We start from the raw sequence: 17,766 nt of genomic DNA on the forward strand, positions 1-17,766 counted from the left end.
ATCTTATTGGTAATTAGGGAAAATTCTAAGATGACTTTTTTCTATAATAAAGTGCATGCTGCAATCTACTTATAGTATTTGGTAAATCATAGTTAAGTTTCCACAAGAGAATACAATGGAACTAGCAAAAAAAAAAAAAAAAAAAAGGTACACAGGCATGCACACTGTGCATTAACTCGTGAGTCTTCTCTACCCCTCTCAGACTGCATGGATAATGTGGGCTAGGCCTGTACTCTGGTGTATTAGCTTTTACATGTCTCTTCCACAGTGCTCAGATGGCGGCATGACAATCTCTATGTTTTACACAGGTTCACCTTTCTACACAACTAACTTCTACATGGAATAAATTTTCCTCTGTCTTTGTAGTGTGGTGATATGAATGAAATGACCCCCATAGGCTCATATGTTTGAATACTCATTCTCTAGTGGGTGGAACTATTTAGGAAGGATCAGGAGGTGTGGCCTTGTCAGTGTGTCATTGGGGTGGGCTTTGAGGTTTCAAGTGATCCACAGCATTCCTAGTTTGTGTCTCCCTCTCTCTCCCTCACGGGTGGCAATCAGGATGTGAACTCTCAGCTATCATCCATTTGCTCTACCATCACGGACTCTAACCCTCTGAAACCATAAGTCAGATTAAATACTACAATATAAGTTACTTTTTCAACGTAGTGTTTTATCGCAGAGATAGAAAAGTAAGTAAGACAGAAGTTGGTGCCAAGGAGCTACTGTCATGACAGGCCTGACCATGCTGGTGGTGTGTGTTTGTCTGTTTTTGAGGAATGTGGAAGACTTTGGGACTTTAGACTAGAAAATCAGCTGGACACTGAAGACAGTAACTAATGGCCATCCTAAGAGGAGTCTGGAAGACAGTGGTGCTGAGAACAGTATGACTAGAGGTCCAGCTCAAGAGGTTTCAGGGGGGAACAATATTAGCAGCTTGGCTAGAGACAATTATTGTATTATTTTGGCAAAGCATGGAGCTGTTCTTTGCCCTTGTCCTAAAAATTTGCCTGAAGCTAAATTGAAAATTAATAGACTAATTTGCTTGGAGGAAATTTTAAGACAGCCTAATCTTGTCTCTGACACATGGTTATTAGTAATCACTCTTATACAGCTCAATAATGAAAAAGACCAAGTGGGTGAAAAGAAATAAAAAATGTATAGTTTACAAAGAGCACCAGGGAATTTAAAGTTGGAATCAAGCCTGTGCTGAAAGAGAAGGGAAGCACAAAGAGAGCCTGATATGAAATGGAATAAAGGGAGGGGTGCCCTCAGGGTAAGACCTCACTTTTAAAGTGGAAAGAAAGGCCTGAGGAATTTTCTGCCCCTATAAGGCAACAAAGCAAAGGAAAGCTTCTGCAAATGTGGTTCAAGGAGGCCAGCTCCATCCCAGGCTGGCAGTCAAACTTGGCAATGTCGTCCACATGGTTCTGGTTTTAGAGTCATAAGGATACAAGAGTTTGCAGAATATTCCTCTGCAGTTAAAGAGGGCCCCTGAGGCCAGATGTGTTCTGGGAAGCCATGGCATGAAGCTATGAAAGGGAAGTCTGGACTGTGTTAGAGACCCCAAGATGTTGGAGATGCCAGAGCTGTGGGAAATCTGCCAAAAAGAGCTGCATACGAGCAGTGGAACTTGTCCAAGAGAGAAGTATGCTGCAGACAGCAAAGACGGAAGTGTGGAGCCATCAAATCCCTTTGATATCAGACATGGAATGATAGGATTTGGAGTTTGTCCTGATAGGTTTCAATTTTGCTTTGCTATAGTATTTCTTCATTATGCCTCCTTTCCTTGTGTTTGGAATGGTATGTATAGTATATGCCATTGTCTGTTGGAAGTATGGAATCTGCTTTTTTATTTTGATTTTACACAGAGTTACATTTAAAAGCCTTGAGTCTCAAAAGAGACTTTGGACTTTTTAAGTTGTATTAAATCAAATGCATTTTGCATCAGGATATGGCTACAACTCAATGGGGGCCAGGAAGTGGAATTTGATAGTTTGAATGGGAATAGTGACCCCCATAGACTCATATATTTGAACACTTGGTCCCCAGTGGATGGAACTGTTTAGTGAAGGGATTAAATTTTCCAATTTTTACAACTGAATTTAGGTTTCAGTTCTCTGAGAGAGGCAAACAGGTGTCTCTCCCAACAAAGGGCCATTTATCAACAAATTACATTAAGGGCCAAGGGACAGAATACAAAGAAGGCCTACAGTCAGCCCCACAATGTCTCAAGGACAAGTCCCACAGCCCTTTCCTTCTAGGTCACATCTGGACTTGCCCAAACTTGTACAAATATGCCCAAAGATGGAACAGTTGAAGCCCTATTCAGCCCTTGCTAACCTTAGCCAATCAGAGATATACTAATGTAACTTCCACTTGCTTAGTCAATCATAGATAGGATGACCTAACTGCTTCTAGAATTCCTTTAGCTGTGTATAAAAGGAGCCTGCAAAGCTTCCCTCATGGTCGCCATCTTGCCTTTGTGTCAGATGTGTGGCCCTAGCATGCTGGAACGCTTACTCTCCAGATAATAAACGCTCTTGTTGATTGCATACATGGATGGTGGTCTTCTGTGCAAAAACTCTAGGACCCTAGCATTTAGGAAGGATTAGGAAGTATAGCTTTGTTGGAGGAGGTGAGTCACTGGGGGCTGGCTTTGAGGTTTCCAAAGAGTCATACAATTCCCAGATTGTGTCTTTCTCTGCCTCATGAGTGGCAGTCTAGATGTGAACTATCAGCTGTCCCTTTGCACCACTATCATGGACTCTAAGCCCCTGAAACCATAAGCCAGATTAAATGCTTCCTTCTACAAATTGCTTTGTTCATAGTGTTTTATCACAGAGAAAAGATACAAAAACAGCCTTCAAGATGTAGTTTGCTCCTGCCCTTATTAATCTTCCCATGCCCCAATAGCTCACATCTAATCTCCCTTATATCTCAATTAACACTACAGAATTGGTACAAAAGCAATTTTTTTTTAAGATAAGCTATGTCAGCAAACCCTTAGCTCCACTTCTGATTCTACAAACTTGGTGGACTGCCCTTGGTCAAAAGACCCTTCATTATTTAAAGAATGGGGGTAAAATATGAATGAGTTTCCAGAAAATTCCTGGGCTCTTCAGAAGAATGATTCTAAGAATTCTTCTTACTTAGCACTAGAGATCCAGTATAACAAACTGAAGAAGATCCCTAAAGCATCAGGGACAGGACAGGCTAAAAGCAGAAGACTCTTTAGACTGCATTAAGTATGCATTAAAGATGACTAAATCACACTAAAGTGTCTCCTACAACTACCACTAATGACGTGAATCCATCTCAATCTTATTACACACCCGTGGCTTGACTCTCTTTGAGTCAAATCTGGACCTCAGAAGATTTTCAAGCACATGAAACTGAAAGTTCAACTGTGGCTCACCATATAGCTCATTTTTATTTAAAGGGTGTCACTTAATCATCATTTCACATAATCTTTAATTTAGCATGAAATCTGCCCCTGCCCTTCACAGTAATGACTTCCTTTTCAAATCAGTGCCCAATATTTATAATACTACAGTTCTACGGAGAGTTACTCAGCAGGAGCAGTAACAGCAGTGACGTGCACAGTCTGCCTGCAACTGCCAATACACTGGCTACACGAGCACAAAGAGACACACATTGACAAGCTAAGCGGCCCTGATGAAAACCTGGGCTGATAATCACCATGTTTTAACCAAGTAAACCAGGCTAGTTTTAGGTCACGGAGGTCCCCTGAAGAGATCATGATGTATCTTTTCCTTTCCCTACAGAAAACAACAAAGGGGGCTATTATTAGAAACAGTGTAGGTTGAACATTATCAATCTGAAATTCTAAAATGTGAAGTGACCCAAAAATTTTGAGTAGCAAGTAGAACTATCCTGCATGACCTCATGTGACAGGCAGCAGCCAAAATAAAGATTCAGTAACTATACTGTACCAAATTACCTTCATTCTCTGTAAGCATAGTATACAAAACAAATCAACTCCAAAGTCAAACTTAGGGTCTCTTCCCTGAGGTTAGCTCCCTATGCATGTGCAAATATTCTAAAATTGGTGTGGGGTGGGGGTGAGGGATGGAAAGCCTGAAACATTTCTTTCTTTTGAGGTCAGAGTTATTCAAGCTAAAATCAATGCTTTCAATTCAGTCATTTTATTGTTCAAAGTAAGTAAGCTAGCAACAAGTGGTAAGTCATTTCCAACTTCCTTTAGCTAATCAATACTTGGAAACATTCAATTTGCCTCATTAATCTTCTAAACCCATTTGTAACAGCAATCACAATTATCTGAAACAGGGTTGTCGATATGGTTCAGTGGTTAAGAACACTCGCTCTTGCAGAGAACCAGGGTTCAGTTCCCAGCTCCACTTAAATGCCCTCTTCAGGATTCTATAGGTACCACCAAGTATCAAGATGATGCACATGTATACATATGCAAGCAAAACATTCATACCTAGATAAACATTTTTAAGAATTCTTATCTGAAATATTTGCTAAACATGAGGGAAGTACAAGGGTTTTTTTATGCTTGTATTTGTAAGATATTTCTCACTGTATAGAGTTGCACACACACACACACACACACACACACACACACACACACACACACACACAGCCCTACACTGTATTGTAGATATGCACAGAGAGGAGGCACATCGTTTAAATAGTGTGGCCATGAATGTCATGGCAGGTGGGTTACAGATATGTTAGTGTTAAAATATATTGTTTCTACTTCAGAACATTTGACATTTCTGTAATTAAAGTTAAAAACAAAAAACTAGAGTGCCTCATGCCTGCAATCCCAGCATTTCGAGGCAGAGGCAAGAAAATTGCCACAATTTAAAGACTAGCCTGTGGCTACATAGCAGGTACCAAGTCAGCCTAGGCTACATAGTGAGAAACCACCACCACCACCACCACCACCACCACCCAATCACACACACACACACACACACACACACACACACACACACACACACGCTTACACGCTCACACGCACGCATGCACCCACGCATGCACATACCTGCACCTCAAAAAACAAAACAAAAAGTTACGAGCACATACACAGTGCTAAACCAGTGACCCAAATCTACTTTTAACCTTCCATGACACAGATTTATAGTATGATACTATAGAAATGACCATAACTTATAAAGTAACATACAATTAAGGCTACAGATTCACATGAAAGACTAACCTTGAAAACAAGTCACAGAATCAATCAATATATCTAAAGAGCATGCTCTAAAAATGGGACTACAAATGTGAACATCTGAAAGCAGGTTGCCCCTCCTACCACAATAAAAACATGCTAGACATGTGTCTGGATGCTGAATAAATAAGACCCCTCCCTTTTACATCGCATACAACATTTTGTTTACTGAATTTTTAAAGTATGCTGCATGTTCATATTTTAGAGATGACTTCAAGACCAATATTGTAATCATCCCAAAGGATTCTTCGCTAACACACACCCAATACACAAGCCAGCTGACAACAAAAACACTTCTCTACAAGCTACAAGACAAACACATGCACTAAAAATGAAGAACTTCCTTTGCAAAGTACTTATCTAGTTCGTGTTCATTTAAAAATATTGGAAATTGGTTGTGTCTTGTCATTATAACTAGGGTAGAGGAAAAAACAAACATTGAAATCTGAACCTTAGATTTTTTTCTTTATGTTTCTTTCTCTTAAAAATCCTTTTCAAAATGAAAACTATGTTCTCTCAATATAAAGAAGAGGAAAAGAGGTGGTTTTCATAGTGACTTTGAATATGACTAAAGTGTCGAGCTTCCTAATACTACATGTAAGGAATGTAGATGATGACCAAAATGAAGAGCAGGGGCCACGTCCACTCTACCCTGTTTGCAGCCCTGGCCTACTCTCCCTACATTTGGAGTTAAAGAGAGAATCATACGATTATTCTCAACATAGCAGTTTAACCAGGAGTGGCCAGAGCCTCATTATATAGAATTCTACCCAAATGAGAGGTTCCTTCACTCATTTCGTCTGCAACAGCTCATTATGGATCATTTGGTTTTTTTTATTACTATTATATTTCTAAAAATAAAATGATAAAATAAGATGAAATGAGTATTTGCAGTGCTGGAGAGTCCTGACCTGGAGCACACTGGCCAGGTGTCCTACAGCTTATCTGCATCCTACTGGGCAGTCTGACAGTTTCTCAGGTAGATATCTGGTGTTTAAGATTATAGAAAGGAAAGACAGTGTTTCTAATGTTTGCCCTAAGCCTTTCCCAGAATCCCTATCTTCTCAACTTTCCCAAAACAGCTCCTATGATTGAGAGCATCACAAAAACCTCACTTGGATAAACAAAACCTGTGCTCTTTTATTTGCTGGAAATAATATAAATAAATCTTTAAATGACTGCCTGATCACTTGATAATGACAGAAATGACAGTCATAAAATTAACATTTATTTAGTCATCCATATCCGCAGATGTACATATACTGACATTGCCAATGTAAGTCCATCACACATACATTTCACATAAACCAGAAGAGATACCATTATTGTTCCATCTATCAGATAAAAAAGCTTAATATTTGAAATCTTAGGTAGAATCACATAGCCAGGAAGTAGCAGAATACTAATGACTACCTTACTCAGATATTCAGATTACTCACCTCCACTACATAGAGCTCCCCACAACACACAAAGTCTTGCCGAAAGGAACAGAGATGTTAAAGCTCCATTCTAACTAATTCATTAACAGTAATCTGAAGCAATTAAATCTAATGTCTTTAGATTTACAGTCTAATGCTTAACTCAGCCATTTTACCTATGTTCATTAATCGTTGATTATTCTCTACCAATCACAAAGACATCGGAACATTAGATTTAAAGTGCTTAGATTTGTATGTCTTGGCTAAAATCATTCAGAGGTTTTTCTATTCTCCGAGGTCCTCACTCACTCCTGGAAACACACATTTTGGAAATACAAATGCAAACAGGACTACATATGCACATGGCACACTGTCTTTTACACACAGTGACAACACATTTCAGCACACAGATATTAAATACATTGTTTTGGGTTTTGGGTTACAAGGTCTCATGTACTTGGGCTACATGTACAAGGTTACATGTCCCTTGGGCTGGTCTCTAAATATGTAGCCCAGACTAACCTTGAAATCATGATCCTCCTGCCTCAGCCTCTCCAGAGCGAGAAATAGAAGTGTGTGTCACCACTCCTGGCTTTAGGCATCAAACACTTTCTAAGGGAGCAATCATAATCAGTGGAAAGGAAGACTCACAGAAGCCCCTGTCCCCCTGCTGCCACCACGTTCTGACTCAGGTCACAGCCCCCCGCCACCCAATCCTGCGGTGCCTCTCACTGATGAAGTCTGGTGTCTGAGTCTGTTGTTAGACAGATGACGGCACTAGACAATGGAGAAAACACATCAGCCAACCACAGCCAGGAAAGGTAACCAAGCCCACACTGACAGTCACAGCCACCAAGATAGAAATACACATTTCCACACTCCAGGAGTCTACCTCTTGTGCTTTACTTCTCTGTCCACTCCTTTAATAGAAGCTTTGAAGATTCAAACTGTTTATGTGGAATACAATTAGTGCTATGACGTTCAACTGAGGCTTAATCTATCACAATTCAAAGGTCTAGAAGACGTGTGTGTGTGTGTGTGTGTGTGTGTGTGTGTGTGTGTGTGTGTGTGTTGCTAGAGATTAAACCCAGGGCCTGCACATGTTCTACCACTGAGCTACATCCCCAGCCCTAAAAATCATTCTTTACTTTTTCCTTTTTCTTACATCTTCTATATAACTTAGTGGTTACCCTGTCCACCTCCAAAACACACCTCCAGGTTCCTTTCTTCAGGTCTCTTCAGTTCTACCACAACAATCATCCTCGCCTCCGCTAGATTAACCAGTTACTTCTGTCTTGCCCAGTTATCTATCACATACGTAACTTTACAAAAGAATGCTCTGTAATATTCTGTCACTATATAAAAAACACAACTGAAACTCTTCATTATTCTATAGCACAGGACCTCTGTTGTAGGAGACCAGCTCCTACTTTTACCTCAGGGTACTCTTGAGGAAGGAGAGCTGAGAAATATTTAGATAGAAATATAGAGGGGAGAGAGACAGACAGAAACACAGGATAGCGCGGGAGGGCCTGGATTCTTATCCACACGCCACTTCTGTCTCTTCTATAAGAATTTTATAAGAATGCCAAGGGGCAGGACAAAAGACTTTCCCTTGCTAGATCAAAACATACCGCACAGCCAAGTGCAGACCCTTTCAAACACCTGGTAACCACGCACGTGGTCAAACAATCCTCTAATGCAACTCTGCTGGGTAAAGCAAGCTCAGATCTCACTAGGAAACTTTTGTGGGCCTCCACACTCTGCCTACTGTGACTTCCCTTCCTTATTTACGACTCCATTTTTATAGGCTTAGGGCCTTCACCTGTCTTCAGGCTCTTTCTGGAAAGCCTGTCCCATCAGATCTTCAAACCATCACACTCTTCTTGCATGATGTTTTACTTACACGTCTCTTCTTCCCACCATTCTGTCCTAGCACCCTGTTTAATACATTATGAGAACCTGATAACTTCTTTTCTTTTACATATTTTCAAATTTGTTAACTTTATTATGTATTTTATGTGTATGGGTGTTTTGCCTGCATGTATATATGTACATTATGTGCTTGCCTGGTGCCCAAGGAGGCCTGGGGAGGGCATAAGAACTGGAGTTACAGTGAGCTGTGGGCTGCTATGTGGTGCAGTGAATCAAACCCAGTGGTGTGTTTAACCAAGGATCCATTCCGAGTTATTCCTTTCTTTCTTTCCTATTTACTTGTGGAGTAAATCCTGCCATCTGATAGGGGTTGGACTTTTCTTTGCTCTATTCTTGCCGCATAATCACAGACCTGACCAACAGAAGGTATTGAGTAAATGCTTGACGGAGTTAGAATTGTAACTTACAAACTGTATGGTGTTCAACACACAAGACTATTAATCTTTTTGTTTTAACTGTTTCAATTAAATAATCTGCTGTAGTTTACTTGGCCACTTACATATACTCTTGTCTACACCATTATCACTACTTAGGAATTTGTATCTCAACTGTTTTTAATGTAAGCAGCTCACATCTGGCCGAATATGCATTACTCTGAATTTGGTTTCTAAGATCAAAAGTACTTCCATATAAGACATTCTACAACTCAACCATATCCTGAAAACTGTCAGTCATGGAAAATAGACTGAAAAGGCTACTCTGCAGCAGAGGAGAAAAGAGAGCATAGTGACCAAGTGAACTGTGGTACCTTGGATTAGAAAGGGAACAGAAAAGCAACTACAGAACAGACTGTCTTGAGGACAGTCCAGAATGATATGCTATTAATAAGGTCGGTCTCCTTGTCTAACGAATACACCATGAATACATGCTCAGGAAACAGAACAAAGGGCATATGGAAACTGTATTCTTTAAAATATTTCTGTAAATATAAAATCATGTCAAAGTAATTAAAGAAAAGGCTTATGTTTAAGATCATTATTTCAATACAGAAGAAATAACTTCCCACTGATAGTATGCTGGCATTTTATTCTGAATAAAGGAGGACATCAGCAACTGATTTACTGTCTTGAAACCACACAGTGTCACTTAATTGTAAACACATATTCAAAACTACTTAAATACAAAAGCATATTACTTAATCCTTGTCTCCTAATGGCTGCAAGCACAAGATGAGTTTTAAAACAACAGACAATGTATGTGTCTCCCTTTATATCACAGTCACTCCACACGTGAGACTGAAGGGGGAGGGCCGTCTTCCCTACTCCCCCTGCAGAGTGCTGCTCTGTGCACTTAGAACATACATTTGTCTTAGCTTAGGAGAATCTTCTAAATGCCATCAACCAAAACCTGCCAAAGCTTTCTGGAAGGGAGAGAAGCAAAAGATTCTAAGAGCCAGCCCTCATCAGAGAACATCAACTTGTCAGTCATCCAAATGAGGGAGTGCCATGGAAAGCCTCGGGAATGTGTCCATTAACTGTGTCTACAGTTACTCTCTTATTCGCTTGACAAACAGCTCCATCATGCAGCAGTATGAATCATACTGCACTTGGGTAACAAATTGGATTATAATTTAAAAACATGACAGTGAATTCTGTGGTAACGTTCCTGCACCCCAGAGACCATCATTTAAAACACACACCCAAAACCAAAGCACTTAGTGCAGCAATCTAGCCCTTCACTTCACGATAAGATGCAAAAACGCCTACTCACAAAGTATCTGAAAAATGAGCATTTACTTATCTTATTTATAATGTTACTCTAGTTTAATACACAGGTGCAGGATTTCATGGGACGAATACACACATTATCCTGAAAAAATACGCCAGTACAGTATTTCATGGGCCAAATACACACACACACACACACACACACACACACACACACACACACACACACACACAAAGGAATAGGGGGAGATAAAATGCCCACAATAAGATAAAGAGAATGAAATTACTCAATAAGGCAGAATAAAGAAAAAGGGAGAAGACAGGGTTAGATGGTTTGCAGGAAAAAGTCATCAGAAGATGGAAGCTTGTAAGCTCTCTAGCATGTTCTATGGTTTCATATTTACCCTATCCTAGGCTAGTCACTAAAATATTCTCAACCTCATGTAATTTATCTGTAACAGTAACTGACTGAATTTAAGGTTTACTAAGATCTTACAAATAAAAAAATTTTTAATGGAAAAAAACAGCAGCCACAAGAAAACCCACAGAATCAACTAACCTGGGCTCACAGAGACGGAACTGACAACCAGGGAGACCACATGCCACTGACCTAGGCACTCTGCATATGCTAGAGTTGTGTAGCCTGGTCTTCTTGTGGGACTCCTAACAGTGGGAGCAGGGGCTGTCTGTGCTCTGTTATCTGTTTTGGTGGTCCTTTCCTCCTACTGGGTTGCCTTGTCCAGTCTTAAAAGCAAATGAGTGCCTAATCTCACTGCAGCTTGATATACCACAGCTGGCTGATATCCATGGGAGGCCCTCCCTTTTCTTAAGAGAAACAGTGGAAGAGGACTGGAAGTGGGGGAAGGGGGAGGGGGAGGGGGGTAAAGGCACAAGGAGAGTAGGGAGGGGAAACTTTGGTCAGGCTATCAAAACAAAAAATTTTTACTCATTTTTTTAAGAATGGTTTTGGGTGTTTTGCCTACATGCATGTCTACGCACCATGAGAAGGCATGCACTGCCCTCAGAGGCCAGAAGAGGGTGGTAGGGATGAAAATTAATCCCAGGTTCTATGGAAGAACAGCAAGTACTCATAACCAACCACTGAGCCATCTTTCCAGCCCCCATACAAAAATTGTAAAGGTTCATTCTCATTATGTAGGTCTTACTTAAGCGACCATATTTCTGAGATTTTTATGGGCGCGGTTTCTGTGTCACACGTAGAAGACACCGTCTCAGAGCAGACGTCCTGGTCCTGCGGCCCTTACACTCACCCCGCCTGCACTTCAGCCGTCCTCTCTGGGCCTTGGGTGTAGGAGCGGCACCGTCGATGCATTAGTTTGGTCTGCACATCCCACAGTCACTTATTCTCTGTATTGTGACTAGTTATAGATCTCTGTAACAACCTCCATCTACTGCAAAATCAATTTATTTGATGAGGGGTGAGAGATACACTTATCTGTGGGTTGAAGGGTAAGTATTTAAAATAGTTACAAATTATATTGGTTTATAAAAATGGCAGTAATATGTTCTCTCTAGGATCCATGACCTCTTTGGCCACAGATAGCTGGCTAGGTCTAGGTTTACAGTACCAGGCAAGAAATCCCTCCCAACGAGTGGATTTGTCTAATTGACCCAAGAAATGACTGCAACTATTGTACCACCAGGGCTATCTTGATGGGCCAGTCACAAAGTTCTAGCCCTAGATGAAGAGCTACAGCCAATCAATGGTTGATGAGAGATGGAGAAACAGTTTTCCCCAAGGATAGTCATCCAATCCCAAGTGGTCAGCCTTAAACATATGTACATACCAGCAACAATAAATGGACTTAGTAGATTGCATTACACACACACACACACACACACACACACACACACACACACACACCCCATACCATACCATACCATACCAATAATAATAATTAAAGAAGTCATGAATTTGAGAAGGAGTGAGGGAAATAGAAGGAGTTGGAGGGATGAGTAGGAAGGATGGGCATGATTTAAAATACTGAAATGAAATTCTCAAAAAAAAAAGAAAGAAAGAATGGAAGAAAGAAAGGAAGAAAGACACCTTAAATTTTTTTTTTAATGCTATGTTTAGGGGCTAAGAGACAAAGCTAGTAACGCTAAACAAAATTATTGGGGGGGTGTGCTCATTTTCACCCATATTTAGCTTTTTAAACACTAAAACTTGCTAATCATTAGTATATCTGAGAGAGAAAAACAAAGTGTAGAAAGCTGTTTTGGGCTAAGTGAGGTACACAGCCCGGGCAGGCCGGTGTAAGTACTGCTTACCTTGGAGACTTGCCGCAGCCACCGTAAGTACTCCGTGAACGTGTCAAAGCAGATGTAGTACGTCTGGCTTTGGGGCCCCGAGGAGCTGAGTGCCAAGCAGTGCTGGTGCTTCTTCACCTCTTCCACCTGTGGGAAAGGAAGACCCGTGAGCCAGCGCACACTGGGACCACAAGACCTGCATCTCTTCCCACTGTGTGCCTCTTTCTACTTACAGCCACATCCTTGTGTCCCAACAACAACTTCAGTTACAAAGAAATCAAGAAAGGAGGATTTTTATCTTCATTAGAATTCACCACCCAAACCACCCAAGTGAAATTCCCTTCTTCCTGTTGAAAAGCGGTACAGACCCTTCCTTTCTTATTCCTTACATAGGTATCTTTACAAGACTGTGGGCTTCTTCCTCTTAGAATTAAAATAATAAACTCCCTCCCATTCACAGTAAATTATTCACAAAGAGAAAAAGTTTAAACAAAACATATTATACAAACTCCTATCATTTTCTTGACAAAAAGGACAAACTCACAGAGAATGTACAAAAGGATTTTATGATGACACTGTTCAGATGACGCTGTTCAACATGTAACCGAATCAGAAACCGTGAATGAAAATTAGTTTAAAATCTGGGTGTGTTTAGAAGATGGACAGCATGCTCTTTCCATGCTGAGAACTGCCAGAGCCTATGTCTGCGAGGCAAGTGTTCTATCATAGGTACGAACCCAGTCCCACACATGACACACTTTTCAACTACATACTTCTAAACATTTCGGGTTTTAAAAAAATTATAACCTAAAAACTAAACAAATACATGTGAAAATCTGTGGGGTGAAATCAAGAAAAGACAAAGGGAAATTAACATCTTTTAATACTTAGAAAAGTAGAAAATTTGCTTAGCATGGAACTTATTAACTAGAAAACTTAACGCCGGAAACCGAACTCTACGTTAAATGACAATCATAACAAGAGCAGAAACTGGAGCTGAAGGGACCCGTCAGTGGTGAGGAGGCTGTGCTCCTTCAGGAGAGCTGAACAGCCTGTAATCCAGCTCCAGGGGATGTGACTTCCTCTTCTGGCCTCCACAGGCACCTGTACTCACGTGTACACACTCACAACACAAATACGTAATTGAAAAGAAAATAAATCTTAAATTTAAAAGGATGGTATGGGGGTTCAACAGCTAAAGGCACTGGGTGCCCAGTCCAACAACATGAATTTGATCTGAGCCCTCCATGGCACCCACATGCACTCACATGTGTGTACACACACACACACACACACACACACACACACACACACACACACACACACCGTACATTAATAAAGTCATGGTAAAAATATAAAAAGGCAATCAGACATGAACTTTAGATTGAGTGCAAAATTACATCTTGGCAAGCAGATTGGGTATCATCCTACAATGTGCTTATCTTCTAGAGGCCAATAATGTTCTCCGGTGCTGATACACTCAAGAACAGTGTATTTCCAGGAGGTCACTGGACTGAGCTCTTCACTGTTCAGGACGTGTCTGACCTGTTGTGTGGGTGTTTTACTCTGGAAATCCTTGCTAGCCTTTTAACACCTCTGCAGCAAGGATACTGGTATTCACCAAATACTCCACCTACTTCTCAGCACTTCCCAGATCCCTTACAAAAGTCAAGTCAATATAAATAATTCTGGCTATGAGCTGCTGACAAGAGTGGCATGGGTCACTATTTCAGATCTAAATACACACGAGTGGGGCTAGAAAGAGCATTTAATCAGCCACCAGGCATTCCTTACAAATACCCACAACCACAGCTCCAATGTGGGCAGGAACAGGAGGAAGACTACTGGAGCTGTTGGCTTCCAGTTTAGCCATGAGGTTCCGGAAGAGGAACAGGCAAGAGAATGATTTAAAGGACACTCGACAACCTCTTCTCACCTGCTTTCAGACATGCACAGACACTCACAGACACACAAATAAAAATAACTCTTTGAATAGACAAGAACCAGTGAAAAACACTACAAGTCACCAATATTAAACAACAGAAGAACGGAGTATCATGCAGGGTCCCTATAGAGTGTGCAGAAAGAGAAATCAACTCCAAAATCCACCAAAAAACTCATAGTGGACATGTGATACAAAGGAGAAATTACTACTGTAAGGCATCAAGTTCTGGTAGCTGTGTTACCATGGTAACACTAACTTGGAAGTTTTTTGTTGTTGTTGTTGTTTTCTTTCTGGGTGCTCTTGTGCTCCGCCTATGTTCCTGTCACTTTGTCACAGGAAATATTGTCAATTGATGACCCATTGTCCTGACAGTGTTCTAGGGGGCAGAGGCAGGAGAGACAGCTCCCCATTATCACCTTCATCAGCCTGAGAACTTCCCTTAGATTTTCCAGGACCTTGATTCAGGTCAAACTGGAATTCACAGCTTCAATGCTGAAAAGAATTTTAAAAGTAGACAGTTTATGAAGCAGAGTTGGAGTTTAATAAAAATGTTTTAATACAGGTTTAAACATGGAGTGAAAAAATGGGTACTAAGAAGGAACCAAGAGTCACTCATTGAGCCCGAGCGTGGGCTTCTAAAGGAAGCACGTAGACAGAGAGATACAGCAACGTCAGAGCAGGCTCGAGGACGAGCTGCCAGTTCACTCTTCTGAACATCAAAACATCTCCACATAATGCCAAATGTCCCTGGGCACAGAAACTCCATTGTAAATAAGAAATTCTGTCTTAAAAAATGTATTTACCAGAAAGAATATCACTCTAAGATTATGTCAACAACACTGTTAACAACAAAAACCTGGAAGCAACCCAAATGTTCATAAGTAGAAAAATTACTTTAAAAACTACAGTAATCGTGGAATATTTACAGACTAGATCATTAAAAATGAAAACTATATAAACATGAAATCCATTCAATGAAAAGCCTCTATCTTAAAGAACATCCACCCCTCTTAATCAGGCTACTCCAGCAGTGTCTACTGGGTGTTGCGCTGACTTATGTTTTGCCATCTGCTTCTGCCATTTACCTACCAACCTGATATATGTTCTTCTACTTCTGTTTGCTATATACTGAATAAACTCACTCATTCAAAACTAAAGTACGGCTACCTTAGATAGTCCCCTGAGTTGTACAGAACAAAGATAAACAGTTCATTTATTGTTCATCTTTACTTGAAGAGATATTAAAGCCTTACTTATATGCATTATCTACAAAAGTTCCATTTAACCTTACAGAGCAAATGTAGTATGACTATACAATGAATGAAAATGTATCTTTATTAAAAATACTTTCAACAATATTTTTAAGAGAGCTTTAACTTTTTAAAAAAATTACAGGTGTGTGTGCGTGAGTGTGTGTGCGCGTGCGTGCCCACACACACACACAATGGCCAAGGTGCATACGAAGGTCAGAGGACAACTTGTAAGTCAGTCTGTCATTGCACCATGTGGGACCCGGAGACTGAACTCAGGTCATAAGGCCTGGCAACAACTGCCACTCCCCACAGAGACAACTCACTGGGCCAAGAGGGCTTTCTTTAACAATGAAGCCACTTGTTATTTGAAAATTGTAAACTGATCATGGCCCGGTGATATGGAAAACAGAAATGAGAGCAACTACCACTGGACTATGACCCATCTGCCCCTCACTTCACTTCTAGCTCTTCCACATATAAATTAAAAAGGAAGGGAAAGGCTTTTGCACTTAATCTGTTTTTCCTTTACCAACTAAAACAGAGTGACAAAAAGAAATAGACAAACACTAATAACGCTCAAATTACAAAAAGTGAATTATTTTCTCCTAACTGGGTCAACAGGTTTTAAAAGACTTGGTTTTCAACAAGCTCCATTATTTTAAAGACGGTGCAAAGCAGGTTTGACAAGATCTGCTTGTAAAAAGCGGAAGCCATTACCTTTCAATTCACTCAATAGTGGAAGTCTGTCCAATGACAGGCCTGGGAAACAGGACGGGCCTCCGAATGGCAATCTAATTATAGCTGGATTTTCTGACCTTACCTGAACATTCCACGTGTTTTTCTGCCTCTCTGAGTAGAATAATCTTGTTCCCATTTACATGTCAAAAGATTTCTCACCCTTCAAGTTCTATTATTGTTACCTCTTTGATTATGAACTTCTTTCTCCCCTACAAAACGTTGCCTTTCATTGACCTCCCCCAGTGCTCTCGATTTCTGTGTTCCACTCACAACTCTAATACAGATGGTGATGTGTCCACCCTTCGTCTCCTGATATGGAATCATAAGATGTTCAGCGGTACAGATGGTGACTCCCCACTTCTTAGTACCAAAGTGCCTTCCCCCACAAAAGAGAAGCAATAAATCATATCACATTTGCCTATGCAAACACCCAGCATTACAAAGAGACAGACTCTAGGTCTAAATCAAACATTAAATATGTTTGCATTTTAAAATAATCATCTATGATGACAACATAAGTGACAAAATTTTCATTAATCCATGAAAAGGCAAAATGTGAAATAATAAATTGCACTCAATGGGCTGCGGATGTGCTTGCTTGGTAGAGAACTTGCCTAGCATATGTCAAGCCTGGGTTTAATTTCCAATACCATATGAAACTGCAACTAGGTGTGGTGGCACACACCTGGAACCCCACACCTGTAATCCCACACCTAGAACCCCACACCTGGAACCCCACACCTGGAACACCACACCTAGAACCCACACCTGAAATCCCACACCTGGAACCCCACACCTGTAGTCCCACACCTAGAACTCCACACCTGTAATCACATACCTGTAACCCTACACCTGTAATCACATACCTGAAACCCCACACCTGTAATCCCACACCTGGAAACCCACACCTGTAATCCCACACCTGGAACACCACACCTGTAATCCCACACCTAGAACCCTACACCTATAATCCAACACCAGGAACCCCACACCTGGAACCCCATATCTGTAATCCCACGCCTGGAACCCCACACCTGTAATCACACACCTAAAACCCCATACCTGTAATCCCACACCTGAAATCCCAGGCAGGAGTATCAGGAGTTCAAGATCATCCTTGACTACATACATAGTTTCACTCAACAACTCTTAATGCTCAGACAAAGGTTAACAGGCAGTGGTTTCAAAATGCAAGAGTGACAAGATCTAAGTCTACCTCTCAGTCTCACTGAAACCTATTGTGAAAAGGCTTGATTATCAGCCTTCCTAGGGCTGGTGTATGCCAGGAGAGGGGAGAGCAACTAGCACAGGG

The 17,766-nt window shown here is 40.8% G+C and overlaps 1 protein-coding gene across 1 annotated transcript in view; it reads right to left on the bottom strand.

Moving 5' to 3' along the window:
• Phlpp1 (PH domain and leucine rich repeat protein phosphatase 1) overlaps nucleotides 1-17,766 on the bottom strand; it is a 233,503-nt gene that overhangs the window by 113,816 nt on the left and 101,921 nt on the right. Inside the window, exon 3 of the mRNA XM_052736466.1 lies at nucleotides 12,540-12,665. Coding sequence (XP_052592426.1) covers nucleotides 12,540-12,665 — 126 coding nt within the window. The remainder of the gene's footprint in view (nucleotides 1-12,539; nucleotides 12,666-17,766) is intronic.

This window comes from Peromyscus californicus, unplaced genomic scaffold (genome assembly GCF_007827085.1).
Source record: "Peromyscus californicus insignis strain IS unplaced genomic scaffold, ASM782708v3 Scaffold_14__1_contigs__length_90479793_seg_1, whole genome shotgun sequence".
NCBI lineage: Eukaryota > Metazoa > Chordata > Mammalia > Rodentia > Cricetidae > Peromyscus > Peromyscus californicus.